Below are 19892 nucleotides of genomic sequence, written 5' to 3' on the forward strand. Positions count from 1 at the left end.
TTAACAATTTGATTTCTATTGGGTAATTTACAGAACACTATTCTAACATTGTATTACCGCAACAGTGAGTTTTATATGAATATTTATGTAATATTATGTTGGACAATCTGTCCTTCATAATGACTATTAATAAAATAAATTAAGATAAGTTAAAGCAAGCTAGAAACATTATATAAAAATTTTCATAATGAAAGCATTGTAAATAATAAAAATTGTATCTGCTACTATTTAGTTAAATTTGAATACATACCAAATGACGTGGACACATTGGCCACTAAAGCGACAATTCCGACTGTGGTGAAAAAATGCCTTATATCTGGATACAAACCAATCATCGGGTAGGCGATAATTGTAAAAATTAATGGTACAGCAATAAAAATTGGTGCTTCTGCCATAGTTTTGCATATAAAGTATATTTCTGTTCTATACATTCCATTAGCATGTTCTCGTAGAAATATAGGCAATTCAGAGCAGAAAACCTAGAAAAATTAAAATTTTATCTTCCAATTGTTTCATTAAATACATAAATAAAAACCGCTGCCAATTCTTCGGCACGTAGCTTGCTCCAACAAAATATGTAGTTCCAATATATAAAATATTGTTCAAATATACAGTGTATTAATGATTTTTATAATTCTTTAAATCTTAATTTGATGTAAGCGGGCTAGTCGGGGTGGTCTAAAAAGGTCGGGTGAAGAGAAGGAGGCACGTGCGCTCGTTGCGACACGCTGGCTCCTTGGAGAGCAGAGTGATGAAGAGGCCTGCTGTAAAGCAGGCGGTGAGGAGGCAGGCTCTAGGTCGACTCTTGGATCGAGTCTGGACGAGGGAGGGCCGCCCAACCCGGTGTAGGTTGCACCACCCAATTTACAAAGGGGAAAGTGGGGAGTCTTATCCTTTTGTTATTACGGGGCCTATCCCAAACAGAGATCGGTCCACTCAAAAATGACTAGGGGGCGCGTAGCGCTTTAGTCGGAAATCGTGAGATCAAACGCCACCGAGGCCAAGGGCCCCGGAGGAGTCTTCTCCTTGACCAATGGTGCTTTCCCTAGGGGGAGTAGCAATGGAACCTTGAGGATCTCATTAGAGGTGATCCTCGGTTTGCGACGCTGTCCTGGGAGTCTGGGAGCAGTTGGCCTTCGCTTCGTCGGCGACAGCTTCCCTGGTGGCGGCCTCCTCTTCCGAGGAGAGATGGCGATGCTCCTGCGTTGTGCTGTTTGCGCAGACTGCCTGGCCGCTATTTTCCGACTGACGATTTGTAACTGCGTTGTCGGATTTGCGGCTGCCGGAGTCGGGGTTGCCCGATGGTAGAGACGAATGTCCTGGAGCTCTGGATCAATCGTGGGCTGCGCAGGGACATCTATCAGCTGTAGATGTTCGGGCCATTCGGCGTTCAACACGTCGGATGATGATCCTAGGGTGTGTGGCCTTGACCCAGGCGGTGGAGTGGCGGGCGGCGGCAGATCCGTTTGAGCACTGCTGTGTCGGCGATCTGGTGTGGGATCGGTCTGGACGGCGGCGTCGGCAGTGGGAGACCTCCGATGCTGGCGTCGCTCTGAGATGAGCGCTCGATTGGTCTCGGCAAGCAACAAGTGCAGCAAGTTGCACTCGGCCCTCAGCTCCTGAAGAGTTTCAAAGGTCGGCATCGATGTGCGCCGAATTAGCGCTGAGAAGTGCTGATTAGGGAAGGGGGAAAAGAAGTACACGAAGTATTTTCTTATTAAAACAAAAATGAGATTTATTGCGCTAGAGTGTACTGTGCAAGTAACCTGGGCTCCGTTGCTGCCGCTCAGACGCGGTCTGATGCGGGGTGGGAGAGGTGCCTCGGCCTGGAAACCGGCCCGCTTATATGCCCTCCAAGGCGCTGCTCCTCTTTGGGGATTACGGCAGCCGCCTGGCGGCCGCGCGTGGTACCAGCGGCGCTATCGAGCGGGTTGCCGGCATCCAGGGGCTTGTGCGATAGAGCCTGCGGGTGGGTTATAACAAATTATTTCACTGAAGGAGCAACCGTCACAATATTAAATCAGAAACTTTTCATTAAAAAATGTAAACCTCAATATTTTAAATAATATAGCGTCCTTATAACATCATAAAAATCATGAATTTTCTCAAAACATTTTGAACTTTAGTTAGCGATTTAGAAGGTACAACAAAATAGTAATTTTCAGTTATACAGGGTATGCAGGATGAAAGACAAAGAATTTGAATCCCAATACCTTTTAAAGAAATCGGTTTCATAAGCTACAAAAAAAAAATTAGCTAAGGTAAGCAAAAGATCTATCTTTTTTCAAAATCTCAACTTGATTAAAGTCTTTTTACTCCCGAAATCGTACGACAGAGAAACCCATATTTTTTAGTTTTCGATTTTTAGCTCGAAAACTAGTCATCAAAATGGTTTAAAATTTTTACAGCAAATAGATATTTCATCGTTTTTTATAGTCGTACATATTTGAAATAAGTTTAACAATTTAGTTACAGAGATATTATTTTCTTTTAAAGTACCTTTTTTATCATAACGATTGAACGGTACAGTCAATCTGGAAAATCTTGCGGAAGGAGTTGGCAATTTAACACTATTGTTGAATATATTGTATAAATCATATCGTCAAAAAAAGCAAAAACAATTTTTCAAAAATCGAAAAATGGCTATAATATGGCCATAAAATGGTCAGAATTATAAAAAAAAATGTTCCTGAATTCAGAATCATAAAACATATATGCATGTCAAATTTTATTACAATTCATAGCGTAGTTCTAAGTTCATAACGGTATACGTACACCCCCCCCCCCCCATACACACAGACAGGTGTCACTATTTACAGCTGCTACGCTTCACCTAATTAAAAATACCTAAATTCTCCAATCGAGCAGTTCGAACAACTGCTAGATCGGCTTACACAAGACGCAGTAATGAGTAAACCGGTACTGATTGGAGGCTACTTCAATGCGTGGACTGTAGAGTAGGGCAGCATAAGGACTAACCAAATAGGTCGAATACTCCTGGAAGCAATTGCTCTCTTGGATTTGGTCCTAATTAAACAATGATGCACTTACACATTTAGAGGAGAAGACGCAGGGTCTGTTGTCGACCTGACGTTTGTTAGCAGCAGCCTTATTGGCTCAGTTGCTTCATGGACAGTTAGTGAGCACTACACACGTAGTGATCACCAGGCCATAATAATGGAGGTAAAAATATCAAAACCAATAAACAATGTTCCTGTTAGCACTAGAAGAGATGCAACTGTCTGGAACGGCAAACAGCAAGGCGGAGCAGGTGACGTTAAACATCACCTAAGCATGTGACGCAACTATGCCTCGCAGAGTGGCATACAGTAGACGACCACCATTATACTGGTGGGACAAGCAGATTGCGAGTGCACGTAGCGAGTGCCACTGGACCAAAAGACAAGAACAACGGGCGTGGAAGAGATACTATTAAACTGGTATAGGCAAGGAAATAGTAGATGCCCGCGGACAAGAAATGAAGGACGCTAAAAGGATTTTTAAGAAAAAAATCCGCAAAAACAAACAACGGTGCCCTAATGAATTACAGGATGAGGTCGAACAAGACACTTCGGGTCGACCATATGAAATAGTAATGAAGAAAATTAAAGGAAGCTACGTGCCTCCACCAAAATGCCTGGAACTATTTCAGCGGGTAGTGATCACACTGTTCCACAGGCAACTGGAAGAGCCAAGTGTCTTCAAAAGAGGTGTGAATGAAGAGGCTATCCCACCGATCACGATTGAGAAATTGTTAGCCGCTTGCAGAAGAGTAGAAAACAACAAGGTTCCAGGGCCAGATGGCATTCCAAATAATGAATTGAAGCATGCTATTCACGCTCATCCAGAGATCTTTGTAGACATGTACAATACATTTCTAGAAGAGAGAACATTCCCCACAAACTGGAAGAAACAGCTACTAGTGCTTCTGCCAAAGAAAAAAAAACACCCCAGAAGTCCTCATCGTACAGACCGCTCTGCATGCTGGATACCCCTGGCAAGATCCTGGAATAATTTTAATTTTAAGTTTTATAAATCCAATCCGAAAGAAATTTTTATTGTTAATGTTAAGGAGATGTCGGAGCAAAAGCTTCGCAAATCTGCCACGGGGTATTTTGTATTTCCAAACTAGAAAAACAGAAAGTACGATCGAAGTTTTCTTTTAATAAAACGATTCATGAAACTTAACACTACGGCGCGACAGGCTCAGGTTTGCATTTGCAAACTTTATTCAAAAAGTTTTATGTAATAAAAAAACAGTGTTTTTAGGACGACATTCCCTTAAAAATACTTTTTTTACCGTAGTATATATGTATATTATACATGTTTTGGCCCGCGCGTTACCTGTGGGCAGGTTAGAATCAATGTGTCGGAGAAGGACAGAGTGACCGTTCTGCTGTTCTGCTAGCAGACAACAAATATTTTAAAACACAGCTAGTATAATCCTGGCATGTGTTTACACTGAGTAAACGTAGCTAATGTCTTTGCATTGCATAAAAACAACTTATATTCTTCAAAAGTGTTTTAAAATTAATCTAAGTAGTGTTCGTAGTGTTCTTGGGGTTATAGCTTATAGCTTATAACCCCCTTAAAAAAAAGTTAAGTGTTTGTCTAAAAGTAGAGTAGTGAAGTTTTTTAAAAAAATGTTAAGTTTAGTGATTTTGAAAATATGTGTGAATATCGAGATACCAAGGGCAGGTTTGCGTGTACCCATCCAGGCAAGAAGTACTCTCGAGTAAGAGGCAAGAAGTGGCAAAGAAGATTTGTAGGAGTAACGAGTGAGGATGAACCTGCCAACAAGTCAAGTCTTCAAGTTCATCAAGGAAGATACAAACTCCAGCAGCTGAAGATAGCTCTGAGATCAGGAATAGATTAATTGATATCAACAACTGCGCTCAAGGAAATTTTGATTCTCAACCAATGCAATGGCAAAGTTCAACTTGGCGTATCCGAAGCTTAGGAATTACGATTTAAGGGGGTGTCGACCCAAAAACTTCGCAAATCCGCCACGAGGTATTTTTTATTTCCAAACTTCTAGAAAAACAGAAAGTCCGATCGAATTATACTTTGGTAGAACAATTCATTAAACTTACTACGGCGCTACAGACTCGATTTTTTATTTGCAAACATTATTCAAAAAGTTTTATGTAATAGAAAAACAGTGTTTTTTGGGACGACATCCCCTTAAAATTAAAGTAATGTGTATTGAGTGTGGTCAGATGACAGCTTTTAAGGGGTCAAGCCTGGGTTAAAATCTTGAAAAAATCGATTTTTTTTATTCGCTATATTTGCTATTTTTTATTAGCTAATTTTTGAAAAATCGTTGTATTTTACACATTTTGATTTGACAGTACAAAAAATAAATATTCTGGCACTTCTTATACACGTTTTTTTAGTAAATTTCACGTACAATACGATAAAAAACTCCGTTTTGCAAAAGACCACTTTGTTAATAAGTTATTAACAAATTACTGAAACTAGTAATCATCGTAGTATAATTAGCGAATTTGAATTGCGCGCTTACCAACTGCGCTATGCGAGAGCACGAGCGAGCGGTGATTCGTCTAGATCCCTGTTTTACCGTATCTATTTTTTTGAAAAAAATCGTTTATATTTTTCGAATTTGCTGACTGCAACGTTTGTTGCGAATTTCGAAAAATAATTACTCTAAAACTACTCGATTTTACAGTTGAAAAGTTTTAGTGTGTTATAAGAATAAGTGATTATTATAGTCTGTGATAATGTAAGTGAAAAATTTAGTGTATTGTCAACATGCCAGGCTCAAGAAATAGATTGCCAGGTTCATGTGAACATAAAAAGAGAAGATTTGGGAGATAAAAGAAGAGTCCAAGAGTTTTTTATAGAAAAAACTTGGATGAAGCTACGGAGTTAACGTCCAACCCACCAGCACAATCATCAACAAGGAGACGTAATGAACGATCGATGCCAACAAGAGCAGCAACGAGTTCAGCAACTGTGCCCAATATGCTTCCTTTAACATCTGGTACTCAGAGGACACGAACCATTGCACAAGCTTCAACAGTTGGCACACCAGTTCAGTTTTCGCAACCAGAAATACCTGTATCAAGATCTAGGCAAAAATTAAAACCATAAAGATATAGAGGCTGGTCCTGCACAAAACAGAATATTTGACATCTCTTTACTTTATCCAGGATTGCAGGAATTTCTGGCTTGCAAAGCTTGCCGTGGAGGTGTCAAATTTGGTGAAGTAGATGTAAGAGGTCTTGGTTTCAAGCTAACGATCACTTGTACCATGTGTAACAAAGTTGCTTTCATTGACTGCAGTAAAAAAGTTGGTGTGAAAGGTAACGCGTATAAAGTTAATAGACGATCAGTATTATCTATGAGATCTCTTGGCCATGGACACGCTGGCTTGACTACTTTTTGTGGAACAATGGACTTTTTGCTTCCAGTTGCTCACAGTAATTTTGATAATATTAATCAAGAATTGAAAGTAGCAAGTGAAAATGCAGCTAAGGAATCAATGAAAGCAGCTATGCAGGAAGATTGTAGCAGTGAGACTCAAGAGGATGACCGTGAGACTGTATCAGGCGATGGTTCTTCGAGAAAGCCTGGACACTGTTCTCTTCAAGGGGTCTCTACTTTGATTCGCAATGCGAATGGAAAAGTGATTAACGTTGCTCCAAAACAATCATTTTGCAGAGCTTGCAAAATGCACCCAGAAGAGTATACTCAACAGTACAAGGAGTGGCTCGAGGCCCATCAAGACAAGTGCTACGCCAATCATCAAGGAAGTTCTGGAAAGATGGAAGTGGATGGCACCGTGGAAATGTTTCAAAGGTCGGAATCAACCCATGGAGTCAAGTACAAGAATTGTATAGGTGATGGAGATTCTAAAGTTTACAAAGCTCTGTGCGACGCTAAGCCTTATGGAGAAGATTTTGTAATTCAGAAGAAAGAGTATGTAGGACACGTGCAGAAGAGAATGGGCACAAGGCTCAGAAATCTGAAGAAAAATTTGGCTGGCCAAAAACTTTCAGATGGCAAAGGTATTAGTGGACAAGATCGTCTAACTGCTCAAAGGATTGATCAGTTGACAAGATATTATGGCAATGTCATCCAAGGCAATAATCATTCTGTTGATGCAATGAGTAACGCCATATGGGCTACATTTTATCATAAGAAATCAACAGATAAAAATCCTACACACCACCTTTGCCCGCTAGGAAAGACAAGTTGGTGCAAATGGCAGGTAGCCAACGCTAACAGAAAACTTAAAAAGTTCCACCACACTGATGTTTTTCCTGCTGCTATCATGGATGTGATTGAGCCAATTTATAAGAACTTGACACAGCCAGATTTGCTTGAGAGATGCGTTGGAGGCTTCACACAGAACAGCAATGAAAGCTTCAACCAATCTATTTGGAAACTGGTCCCTAAACAAAGTTTTAGTGGTCTTGTAGTCCTGCAAATTGGTGTCAACATCGCAGCCACTTGCTTCAACGACGGCAAAACAGGAGTACTGTGGGTGTTGAAGAAGTTTAGCATCCAACCGGGGTCTTCTGCAGTGAACTGGGCCAAGAACGCGGATGAAGAAAGGAAGAGGAATCACAGATATTCTGCCCACAAAACAGCTGGAGAGGAGATGCCAAGCAGGTTACAGAAGCAGCAGGCAAGCGGTCTGTTGCGGCTGATCAGCTGATCATGTGGCCTACTTTTCATCAATCTCATCTGGACAAGTTTTCTAACCTTTAACCTGCTCCTGTAGTGTTGCTGTACTGTTAATAATTTAAATTTCAATAAGAGACATCATCTAATGTGAGTATAATAAAAATTATTCAAATTTGATATTAATAAATTTAAATTTTATTATTTTGTAAAAATTTTGTTCTGTTAAGTATTTTACTTGTCAGAAACAAAGTATATACTTATCAGAATAAAATAACTGCAAAAAAAGTAGATATTTTGTGCTTTAATTATGAAAATAGTTTCAAGTTCAAAAATTGCAATTTTTAACTATTTATTATTTTCTGTTTCAGATGACTTAAAACAGAAAAACAAAGCTGTGGAGCGACGGATCTACACCAAACTTGGTGTACATGACCAGGGTGCAAGTATCTTTCAATCATTTAAGGTCCAGATCTATACACAAGTTGTAAGTACCTTTTCTTTTATCAAATATTAAGTCAAACTTTAAATGCATTTTTCTCTGATTTCTGTTTTTCATGTTTTTAGGTCACTTGCCGCAGGTTTTCTCAGGATCCAGTCAGTCAATTGGGCTAAAAATTTAATAGCAGCTCCAGAAAACCATCCTCCCTGGACCAATCGGAGCAGAATTCATTAAGATAAGTCCAAAGTGAAGGTTACGCATCTTTACACACGTAACCTTCACTATAATTACTAATATTCTCAACATATAAGTGGCTAATGATTGAAAATTATTATTTTTCAGAAATGTCTTCCGATTAATCCAAAGAGATACATATTTTGAAGATGTTCTCAAAATATGGTGTCAGTTGATCATCCGGATGCTGAGAAATCCTACGGCAAGTGGATAAAAAGACATAAAATCAGTGTTTTATTAGTGAATTTGTATAGATGGTAAAATGTGATATACATGTTATATTCATTGGTAAAAATGACATATAATATCTATAATTTTTGAAAAAAAAATTTGTATAGATACATTGAAAAAAAAATTCTCAGCATAATAATTTATTGATTTTAACCCAAGCTTGACCCCTTAACTCATGCAGAAAAGTTGGCGTCAAGAACCATGCTTGGGTGAACAACAGAAGAGCAGTAGTTACATTTCGTGCTCTTGGACTTGGACACGCTGATCATCATCTATTTTGAGGGTTGATGGACTGTTTAATACCCACGGCTCAGTGTTAATGTGATGCAATTAGGAACAATTTAGTGAAGTGTGTAAAAAAGTGGCCAAGGACTCTGTGAAAACTGCAGCGATGGAAGAAAAAGCCACTACAAAGATTGGAGCTCCCGGACTAACCATTTTGACATTTGGAGGTTAGGCTGGTAATTTTCTGCAGTTTTAACTTGAAGATTAAACACAGTGACCGAAAGAAAAGATAATTATAAAGTATTATTATTATCAAGATAAAATAACCTTTTTATTACAAATTTATGAAAATTCATGAAATGACTTTTTCTGTTTGCAGGTAAGAATAGCCGTACAAAGCCCAAGGGTATAAGTGAATATACCTCATGATTGCTGAGAGTTGAGGTTTATGTGTGTGGAACATAGAAAACTTGGTCCCAAAGGATTAGGTAAGTACTAATTTAAGTTATACTTTCAACAATAATCATAAACATGTTAGTTGATTTTTTCCAAATGTTATTTTTACTGATTTCAGCTCATTGTCCGTAGGATTCCAGGTGAACGAATAGTTCTTTTAAGCTCAAACTCTAGGAAGATACTTTATGCACCTGTAGTTATAGTATGAATGCAGAAATTTTTATTTGAATATTTAGAAAAAGTTTTATACACAGAAAGGTGCCAGAATAAGCGAAAAAAAATTCAATTTTTTTCACCGCCAAATCATTTCTAAGCATTTCAATTGAAATCCTTGCATTCTTCCCAAAACTACAGGTGTACAAAGTATCCTCCTTAAGTTTGAGCTTAAAAGAATCATTCGTTCACTTGGAATCCTACGGACAGTGAAAAAATTCACAAATCCTTGTACCGAGTGCCACAATGGGCCAGCAAAGATAATAGAGGTTTTAGCATAGTAAAGTCAATGGTATTTATACTAAATATCACTATACAAACATTTTTAATTATTGACTATAATTTTGTGATTTTCTTTTGAAATTTTTTTTCAGGGTTTAAAAGTGTTCTGTCCCCTTAAGTAAAATACTGAAAAAATTTTTACATTTTTTCGTAAAATTGCGTATTTTCTATTTTTTGTCTAGGAAGACTTATAATTTTAACTAGCAAAAAATGCTCGCTCCGCTCGCGGTTAACATGTTTCATTGTAGAGTATGTTTGGAGAGAAAAATATAGATAAAAATTATATTCGTTTGCGTTGTGTGTGTGTGCGTGTGTGTGTATTATGTTGCGTAGGCAGAGCAAGCTCTTCTATTTCTACTTTAATATTTATAATCTGCAAATATGCTTAACACATATTATTAAAAACTAATAAAATGGAATTGAAGAACTATAAAAAAACAGCTGCCAATTTTTTCGCACGTAGCTTTCTCCAACAGAATGTATAGTTCCAATAGATAAAATATTGTTCAAATATACAGTATATTACTGATTTTTAAATGCTTTTAATCTTAATTATTTTACTGAAGGAGCAGCCGTCACAATATCAATAACTTTATTAAAAAAAAAATGAAATATAAAAACTAAAAAATCACTATAAAAAAAAACGCGTACACAAAATGTAAATACCTTCCCACTATGTTTAAGTAAAAACAAAGAAAATGAGACTTAGTGGGTTAAAATCCACTATGTAGAAGCTGAGATACAGGCGTCTACATACGCGCGCGCACACACACATACACATACACCCGTACAGACATTTTCCAAAAACACCATTTTTTGACTAAAAATGCATTAAAACACAATTCCCACATGTTTTTACACAAGCTCCAAAAATTGCTATTACAAGGCTTCCTTAGGTAGGAAGCAAAAGCGAGCGCTACTCAATTAGAGATTTAGAAGCAGCTTTTATATTAATTTGAAATGTTGTTTTGTACTGTAAATTTAATATTGAACGTAAATAACTTTATTTTCAATTAATTCATTAAATATATGAATGATAATGTACAAGCGCTACTAATGGCAATGAAATTGCTTGCTGCTATATTTATTTCTTTAATGCTTATTGTTTATATGTTAGGTAAAATATACTTATAATCAAATTGAAAATTTCAATATGTTAAATAAAATTATTGTTCAGTATTAACTTATATAAATAAATGAAATATCAATTATCAAGAATACTATAAGACGTAATATAAAATAAGTTAAAAATTGTCCAATTCAAAAATTTCACAGTAAACAACATTTTTAATATAAATGTTTAGATCATCATTGTAACATTTATTTAAACAATTGATTTTATTGTCTTGGTTTTCTGTTATTAATAAATCTTCTACTAATAATATTTTAGATTATTTTTAGATTATTTTTGTTGTACTCCAGATAAAGAAACATATAATTGACCGTGACAAACGATTGACCTTAAGATTTATTTATTGCCATTGCGAATCCTAATCTAAATAAAAATTGTCTTCGTACCATCATAAATGTAACATCTTCAGCTACAGGACTTGAATCAATTCAGGATATTGAAATAATTTTACCGTTAGAGTAGTGAAATAATTTTACCTTTAGTGTATCATTAATCTAGTTATATTGCATAAACCACTATTTAAATTAACATTTTCCAATGGAATTACTAATGCGCAAACATTTTATGTTAATTTATGGAAAAGAAATCTATTGGATGTTAATAAATAGACAAACTTAAATAGTATTGAATTAAACATATCTTTTGCTTCCTCGTAGAGGAAGTTTTGTAATAGCAAAATTTTCAGTTTCGTCAAAATTTCTAGAAAATACTTCTTGGTGTGTTAGAAGTTCAAATCAAGTGTTTTTAGAAAATATCCGTATGGACGTGTGTGTGTGTATGTGTGTATGTGGATGTATACCGTAATATTTCTGGAACTATTTCCTCAATATCAATAACTTTTAGAAAAGTAAAAGGTAAGGCGAGTTTGATATATTCCGCAACGAAATCACAGATAGAAAAGAACTGAGATCAATCAAACAAAGTCAAGTTTATTATATTTAATCGTAATAAAGCGAGACACAACTATCAAGATAATTACTGCGTACCTTTTCATGCCCGTTTCATTGTACTCATGGTGTTTGTATAACGTTCTAATACATAAAAAGAAAATTTCAGTTGTTCACCAATAAAGAAAATGAAACGGGCATGAAAAGGTACGCAGTAATTATCTTGATAGTTGTGTCTCGCTTTATTACGATTAAATATAATAAACTTGACTTTGTTTGATTGATCTCAGTTCTTTTCTATCTGTGATTTCGTTGCGGAATATATCAAACTGGCCTAACCTTTTACTTTTTTGAAAGTTAATTTTTTTTAAGAGATTTTATTCCTTTTTAGTAAATTTTTTTGAGTATTTCATATTTGACGCCGTGAAAATAAAATACAAGAATCTTTAGCATCTTTCGTCCACGGCTTTTTTCTAACATTATTGTCACTAACATGAAATCACTGAATGTTCTGATATACACCACCCTCGAATTATTTTTACAGCTTGACACAAAAAACCACGGAGCGCGCCACCTAGACCTCGTCAGCGGCCACCTTGTACACCTAGACACCGCCCTTGAATAATTTTTACACATGGATACCAAAAACTGTGGAGCGTTCCACCTAGCCACCGCCCTTGAATGATTTTTATACCTAGACACCAAAAACGCAGAGCGCACCACCTAGACCTCATCATCGACCACCTTGTACACCTAGACACCGTCCTTAAACAAATTTTACACCTAGACACCAAAAGCCATGAAGCGCGCCACCTAGACCTTGTCACCGGCCACCTTGTACACCTAGAACCGCCCTCGTATGATTTATTTACCTAGACACCAAAAACCACGGAACGTACCACCTAGATGTCGTCATCGGCCACCCTGTACACCTAGACACCGTACTTGAATGATTTTTATACCAAGACATTGAAAACAACCTGAACCTTGTTATCCGCTACCCTGGGGCTCGATCGAACCTTTCGAGATATCGCAAAAATGACTAATTTCTCACTAACAGCGTGGAAGGCACCTTCAAGAAAGATGGCCGCCACCAAATGAAAAGAAGACTTTATGTTTCATGTTTTTCAGGTTATAGAAGTTCGAATTGTCCGAAATTCAAATTTGCATATTGCAATCATCACAATAATAATTATTACAATTAAAAATTATGAATCATAAAAATTTATAACTATAGCTTTATCACTCAAGAAAGTAAAGTGATTATTACACTGTGAGAACTGCATGAAATATTAACTGTAGATTTTTTCTATTTTCTAATATGATAAAAATTAATAAAGTTAAATATAGTTTTTAATTGAACAGTTGATTGTATCTGCTCACACAGTGCAACAATCACTCTGCTTTCTTCGGCAATGAAGCTGAATTACTTATTTTTACATAATTACATAAAAAAAGCTTGCGACGTATTACATATTAAGATTTATTAAACATCTTATGGCACAAACTGATCATGAGATCTACACAATTATAAATAAATTATTAATAATTGAACACTTAAAAGTGGTGAAACTAGAGAAATAAAACTTGCAAACGCATATAATTGAAAATATTAGAATACTTTTTAAATAAAATCATCTGAAATGAATCCATTGGACCACCAAAGCTTCATTCTTTCTTCATAATATTGCTCCGTTTTGTGACAATGCCTTCGAAGAATCTCACACTTTTTCGCTTGCACCTCTTTCAGTTCAATTACCGTCTTGACAAGTTTGTTGATGGAGTTTGAGTTTTCTGCCACCGCAGCCAATGCCACTTCTTTCTTAGCATCTTTAGAAGCTGAAATAAAAAAGATTTTGAATGTAATTTAATTATAATAATATAATTATATTATAATTATAATAATAAAGAAGTAAACTAGCTAAGAACTAAACTAATAAACTAATAAAGAAGCTAACTAGAAAAGTTGATTGTGGAACATAGATTAATCTCACCTTTAGCATTCTTTTGCCAAGAACTAACATAACTGCTGTAGATTTTGCTGTATTCCAAAGATGCTGAAAATTTGTTCTCTGCTGTCTCTTCCATTTCAGACTTGCAGTTTGATTGCGTATCATTTGTGAGCTTTGTTACTCTTGAGCTGCTTCTTGTGGTATACTTCGGTGGAGCTTGTTCTGTGAATGCACCGACATATGCTGAGTGATGGAGAGTTTGTCTGATACAGCTATTGATCCCTTCCTTGTCTACATTCGCTGCAGCTTCACTTGTTGAACCACTGGAAGATTCTGATTGGCGAGGAGCTGGAGTGACAGAGTGACACACCTTGATAATGTCATTTCTTTCGTAGGATTGATTACTTTCAACCTTCTTGAAGTGTACTTTGGTGGTACAGCAAACGTATCATATGGTTTGCTATGATGAGCTGCAGATGCACTGACATGTGCTGAGTGATGGAGAGCTCGTCTGGTATTGATCACTGGGTTGTCTGGAGTCGCTGCAGATATAGTTGCTGACAGACTGGCAGATTGTGACTTCAGAAGAGCTCGAGTGACAGACGTAGTGGATGCCTCCTTGTTAGGTGGAATTGATGCATCTTTCATTCCTGAACCAGTGGCAGATGCTGATTGATGGAGAGCTGGAGTTGCAGACGCAGTGAACAATGCACTGTTAGCTGGAGTTGCTGCAGATTCACTAGTACATGTACTAGTAGTTGCTGCAGAATGCAGAGGTCGAGTAACAGGTGAAGTGAACGATGCATTCTTCATTTTGATTTCACCAGCTGCAGTCACTGGAGATGCTCCTGAAGTGGTTGTTAGAGAAAGTGGAAGCTCGTAGACAATAATGCTCTTTTTTGGCTTTCCTAAAACAAAATATTTTCAGGTGAACTTTATATTTTTGGTACACAGGAATAATAGGAATAAAAATAAAAAACTTTTCTACATACGTTTCAACTTTGCTGGTGCGATACCAACTTCTGGAACAATTTCCAGACCATTTTTGTGCTTTGTTCCCACTATCTTCAATATCTTCTCCATTATAGGATTTTCAATAAACCGGACTTCAGTGTGATTTCCAGTTCGCCTTGCTGCTCTAACCTTTTCAGCGTTGTACTCCTTTGCCTTGCCTCTTTGTCTTGACCAGACCTGGAATCCAAAAATTACATTAGAAAGTAGAAACAATTTATTTTTTCCTGGAGCGTATACGGTATAAATTAACTGAGAAATTGACTGTATTAGTGCGAAAGTCTACTTACAGCTTGCAATTGCTTGATATCCTTAGCTGGACCACATGAGCTGACGAGATCTGCCAATCTCTGCCACTGCGCCTTCTTGCTCTCCTTTCCATTTGCTCCAAGCAGCTTATTAGCTGCGAATTCACTATGCTGTTCCATATAATAGAGCATTGCATTAAGTTGCTCAGGTATGATTCTGGCACTTCCCTCCGCCTGACTTTCCCCATTTGCATTTCTGTATGAAAAACCAAATTAAATTAGCAATTGGAGTGGTATGTAATAGAAAGGATGATTTTTGGCTATGAGAGACTAATGCTCGCAATAATGTTCATACTGCTATGATTGATTAAACTTAATGTTGTTTGCATTTGAGTGCACTACAACCAATTAATCATTAATTACATTCATGCAAAGTACTAGCATAGCCAAATAGATTTTGAGGTTAGAATGGTATATAACATCTCATCAATGTTGCTGCAATTGTTTGGCATTAAAATGATTAATTTATCAATTAAGTGCAATTACTTTACAATTAACTGGAAACATAATTTTTATGGCCTTGAACGAAAGGACTGTAATAGTCAAAATAAAGCAGAGCAAAAAAAAGAGAGTTGAGGTTAAACTTTTACCGAAGCTATTTTCTCACAAAAGTGGAGTTATCACATCCAAACAAATTGTACTTACTCCTCTACTATTTCCTCGTTATCCATAGTTCAGCAAGTTCACCTTGACCTTGTACTGGGCTCCAAAATGCTTCAACAAAAGCTTGGAAGCGAATGAATTAGCCTTCTCCGTCGATGGATTCAGAATGCCGGACAAATACTCTTCTTGCACTCACAAACACCGCACAATGATCGCCTTTTTCTCTCTCCTCCTCCTCGTCACCTTTACTCGCACTTACAAAGAATTTAAACATTCTTTTTTTTACTCCGAAATTTTGCCTCGGCATACAAGAATCGTCGTGTGCTTGTCTCTCGTTAGTATTATGTTTACCACCTGATTCTCTGTCTCACTCACTCCCCCCCCCTCTCTCTCTCTCTCTCTCTCTCTCTCCTTCGCGAAGCGCACTATTGCGCGCTATACTACTAACCTAACCTATTACGCGTTTTGGAGTCGGCAAAGACGGCACGCTTATCTCTTGCTCTCTCACACTCCCTTCCTTTCTGTACAGTGCGTGTAGACAAAAAGTAACCGGTGACGAGGGTCAAATGCGCGGGAGTGAATTAACGTTAGTGCAGATTATTTTCTCGCCTCCTTTTCTTCTCGGAGAAGCCAAAGGAAAGCTCAAGTAAATTGTGCGAAGGACGAAATAGCACGGCTATTGGATTTCCATCAAGTATTTCGAAGTTTCGAAGCCACTGTTTTGGAACCAAATACTCAAGCAGGACATTCGTTAACCTATATTGCAGAAGGAAAGTCCTAAAAAATCTCAAGGTAGGTATAATGTAAAATTCATTATTTTAGTATATGTTTTTAACAATTTTTTGAAGGTTGTTGTTTCTAAGATGTTTATACAAAAATATAGTATATTTTAAGCGCCACAACTGAAATTAAAATATTAATTGATGAAATGTAATATTTCAGCGCAAAATGTTAGCAGTAGCTGCTTTTTTACTTGATGACGATGAGGAAGATGTTGAGATGGAATGAAAAGGATGCACATGGCCTGGAAACGCACTGTACGAGACATGAGCGATCCATTTACAATGGGAGATAATGTTTTTAGGAAACATTATAGAATGATTCCTGCAATTGCCATACACCTGATCGAGTTGCTTAGACCACAGCTGGTTGAACATGAGCAAGGAATTCCGGTACACCTGCAAGTATTATCAGTCTTACGCTTCCTTGCTGAAGGATCTTATCAAAAGGGTGTGGCGCACGACTGCTACCACCCCATGGGCCAGAGCACCTTTAGCAAATATCTACACGAAGTGGTTCCAGCAATAGTACGCCTAGCAGATGAATACATTGTCTTTCCCAGAAATATGGAGGAACGCCAAGAAATGTCAAGAAGGTAGGCATTGTAGAAAATTATTTGTTTACTTGTACTATTATTCATACAACTTTGCATTACATTACTCTATACAGTCCACATTATTTTCATTTCTCACTTAACAGATTTGAAGAGTCGCTTGGGTTCCCAGGGGTTATTGGTGCTATCGACTGTACTCTTCCAAAAATTCACACACCACATGAGCACGAGGAGGCCTATGTGAATCACAACCAGGACCATTCATTAAATGTACAAGTGGTATGTTATTTAATTTATTAATTTTTTCAGTTATCTTTTTTTTACACGTGTTTTAAAATTTTAATAATTATTTTGCTCTGTTTTCAGGTTTCAGATATGGATTATAATATATTGAATATCCGAATTACCAATGGGTCCAGTAATGATAAATTTGTATGGCGTCATAGCCAAATGAGGGAGACAATGTACCAGCTACGAAATAATCCTGATCCTGCAGAGATAAACAACGAATACTACTTGATCGGTAATTTTGTTCAATATTCAGCTTTTAATATAATAGAATATTCTATTATCACTGCAATATTTGCACTTTTTTTTCATTTTAAAAGTATTTTTAGATGTATTCATGCTTATTTTGCATATTTTCCAGGAGATGGAGGCTACACTCCATCACCAGTACAGTTGACACCTTGTCAAGAAGCTGCTCCAGGTTCTCCAGAGTTTCGCTATTCAGACAGAGTGCGAAGAACCAGATGTAGGGTTGAACAGACCTTTGGCATTTGGAAACAAGTATTCAGATGCATCAATGGAGATCGTAGTCTCCATTATACACCAGAATTTTCTTCTCAAATAGTATTGGCTACTGCTGTCTTATACAACTACTTAAGACACCAAGGGTAAGCTGTTTTTATCATTTGTATATTAAAAAAAAACATTTCTACTAGTAAAAATAATATAAAATAATTGTAATTATATTTCTAGGATGCCTATGCCAGTGCCTTTAAGAAATCATCGAGTGAGAGCCATTCCAATGGTGGACTTTGTTGACGATGACTATATCCAAGGACTACAAGTACGCAGGAATATCATCCTCAATCATTTTGCTTAGGTCTGAGTTGAATGATAATAATTCTAATATTTTAAATTATATATGTTCACAAGTTTGTTTAGTTTCACTTAGTAGTCTCTCTAGTTTCACCACTTTTAAGTGTTCAATTATTAATAATTTATTTATAATTATGTAGATCTCATCAGAATTGTAATTATGTAGATCTCATGATCAGTTTGTGCCATAAGATGTTTAATAAATCTTAATATGTAATACGTCGCAAGCTTTTTTTATGTAATTATGTAAAAATAAGTAATTCAGCTTCATTGCCCAAGAAAGCAGAGTGATTGTTGCACTGTGTGAGCAGATACAATAAACTGTTCAATTAAAAACTATATTTAACTTTATTAATTTTTATCATATTAGAAAATAGAAAAATCTACAGTTAATATTTCATGCAGTTCTCACAGTGTAATAATAATCACTTTACTTTCTTGAGTGATAAAGCTACAGTTATAAATTTTTATTATTCATAATTTTTAATTGTAATAATTATTATTGTGATGATTGCAATATGCAAATTTGAATTTCGGACAATTCGAACTTCTATAACCTGAAAAACATGAAACATAAAGTCTTCTTTTCATTTGGTGGCGGCCATCTTTCTTGAAGGTGCCTTCCACGCTGTTAGTGAGAAATTAGTCATTTTTGCGATATCTCGAAAGGTTCGATCGAGCCCCTGGCAAGCTTGGGATCGATTACTTTGTTCGGCAGATAAAATGAAAACGTTGATTTTTTTTTTAAATTCATATCTCTGCAAATAAACATCATAACCTCACGAAAATATTATGTCAATAAGGCTTGGGCCAAACTATATCCCATTAAAATTTTAATTGATTTGACTACTTATTTTTTCAATAATAAATCGAAAACTTAAAAAATGAGATTTTTTTCGTGCCTTGATTACGGACATAAAAAGGCCTTATTGCACTTAAGATTTTAGAAAAAAGTGTATATTAAGTGGATATTTAGAAAAAAGTATATATATATATATATATATATATATATATATATATATATATGTATATATTGTCGCAAAGACTAGAAAAATCTACAAATATTATCCTATAAAATATTTGCGTGGACTGCTATTCTAATATATGAATATTATCGTACAAATGTTACATGTGAGAGTCGATGGTTTTGTTCTTCGTGAGGTGTGAAGTTCACGATTGCTCCAAAAATATCGGGGCGATGAAATGAGTACAATAGATTATCGGTAAATGCGTTCGTTTATAGTCGTAATGCACAATGTATGGTTTAGTTTTTTTAGATTATATATCTACGCAGTCAATGTGCTAAGTAGACATCAGCAGAATCTGACCGAAAATAAATGGAAAATGGTTACCAGGTTATTTAAGTACATTGCTTACTCTGCGAGTTGGCAATTAACGTACAGAGGATTAAGTAAAAGAATAGAGTCATTCTCAGACGCGATTTTTGCAGATTGCAAGAACTCACTTATCACTAGCGGTTATTTAGTTATGTTGTAGGAAGATACGATAGCATAGAGAACGCACTAAGAGGCCTATGTGGCTCTGTCAATATGCCAAGCTGAGTATGTGGCTATGAGTAATGCTTATAGAAAAGCAATCAGCATTGTGTCGTCATCGTAATTCCAGATATGATGTACTTTTCAATCATCTTATGATGCGATAACAAAGCAGCAGTAGCTTGCACGGAGATGGATGGAAGTGGTGCGCTCAAAACGGCTATGTAAAGATAAAAAGGATAGAATCAAAGGAGCAAAGAGCAGATATTTTTACTAAGCCTTTGCCTTCTGATATTCATAATACACCAACCAAATTGTTACTAGAAAATTAAC

The 19892-nt window shown here is 36.4% G+C and overlaps 3 protein-coding genes across 3 annotated transcripts in view; all 3 read right to left on the bottom strand.

The window, feature by feature from the left end:
- white (protein) overlaps positions 1-19892 on the bottom strand; it is a gene marked incomplete at its 3' end in the record, with an annotated part of 414981 nt that overhangs the window by 63022 nt on the left and 332067 nt on the right. The window contains 1 exon segment of the mRNA NM_001191034.1: positions 251-479. Coding sequence (NP_001177963.1) covers positions 251-479 — 229 coding nt within the window.
- LOC103317525 lies at positions 13233-13925 on the bottom strand. Its single transcript, XM_008215803.4, has 2 exons — positions 13747-13925; positions 13233-13591 (listed from the first exon to the last, which is right to left on the bottom strand). The coding sequence occupies exons 1-2, from the start codon at positions 13838-13840 to the stop codon at positions 13377-13379; spliced, it is 309 nt and encodes a 102-aa protein (XP_008214025.1). The 5' UTR covers positions 13841-13925; the 3' UTR covers positions 13233-13376.
- On the bottom strand, positions 13981-15985 carry LOC103317524. The gene is made up of 4 exons (XM_031933136.1): positions 15669-15985; positions 15006-15219; positions 14697-14895; positions 13981-14612 (listed from the first exon to the last, which is right to left on the bottom strand). Exons 1-4 carry the CDS (start codon positions 15692-15694, stop codon positions 13996-13998), a joined length of 1056 nt encoding a protein of 351 aa, XP_031788996.1. The 5' UTR covers positions 15695-15985; the 3' UTR covers positions 13981-13995.

Source organism: Nasonia vitripennis, assembly GCF_009193385.2.
Source record: "Nasonia vitripennis strain AsymCx chromosome 5 unlocalized genomic scaffold, Nvit_psr_1.1 chr5_random0008, whole genome shotgun sequence".
NCBI lineage: Eukaryota > Metazoa > Arthropoda > Insecta > Hymenoptera > Pteromalidae > Nasonia > Nasonia vitripennis.

Bases quoted from the DNA above. Each gene is read 5' to 3' on its own strand.
- LOC103317525 (XM_008215803.4), bottom strand. From the start codon at position 13,840: ATGGAAGAGACAGCAGAGAACAAATTTTCAGCATCTTTGGAATACAGC. The intron at 13,592-13,746 runs GTGAGATTAATC...TTTTTATTTCAG, and splicing joins TTGGCAAAAGAATGCTAAAG to CTTCTAAAGATGCTAAGAAA.
- LOC103317524 (XM_031933136.1), bottom strand. From the start codon at position 15,694: ATGGATAACGAGGAAATAGTAGAGGA. The intron at 15,220-15,668 runs GTAAGTACAATT...TTTTTCATACAG, and splicing joins AACGAGGAAATAGTAGAGGA to AAATGCAAATGGGGAAAGTC. The intron at 14,613-14,696 runs GTATGTAGAAAA...ATTTTGTTTTAG, and splicing joins CGCACCAGCAAAGTTGAAAC to GAAAGCCAAAAAAGAGCATT.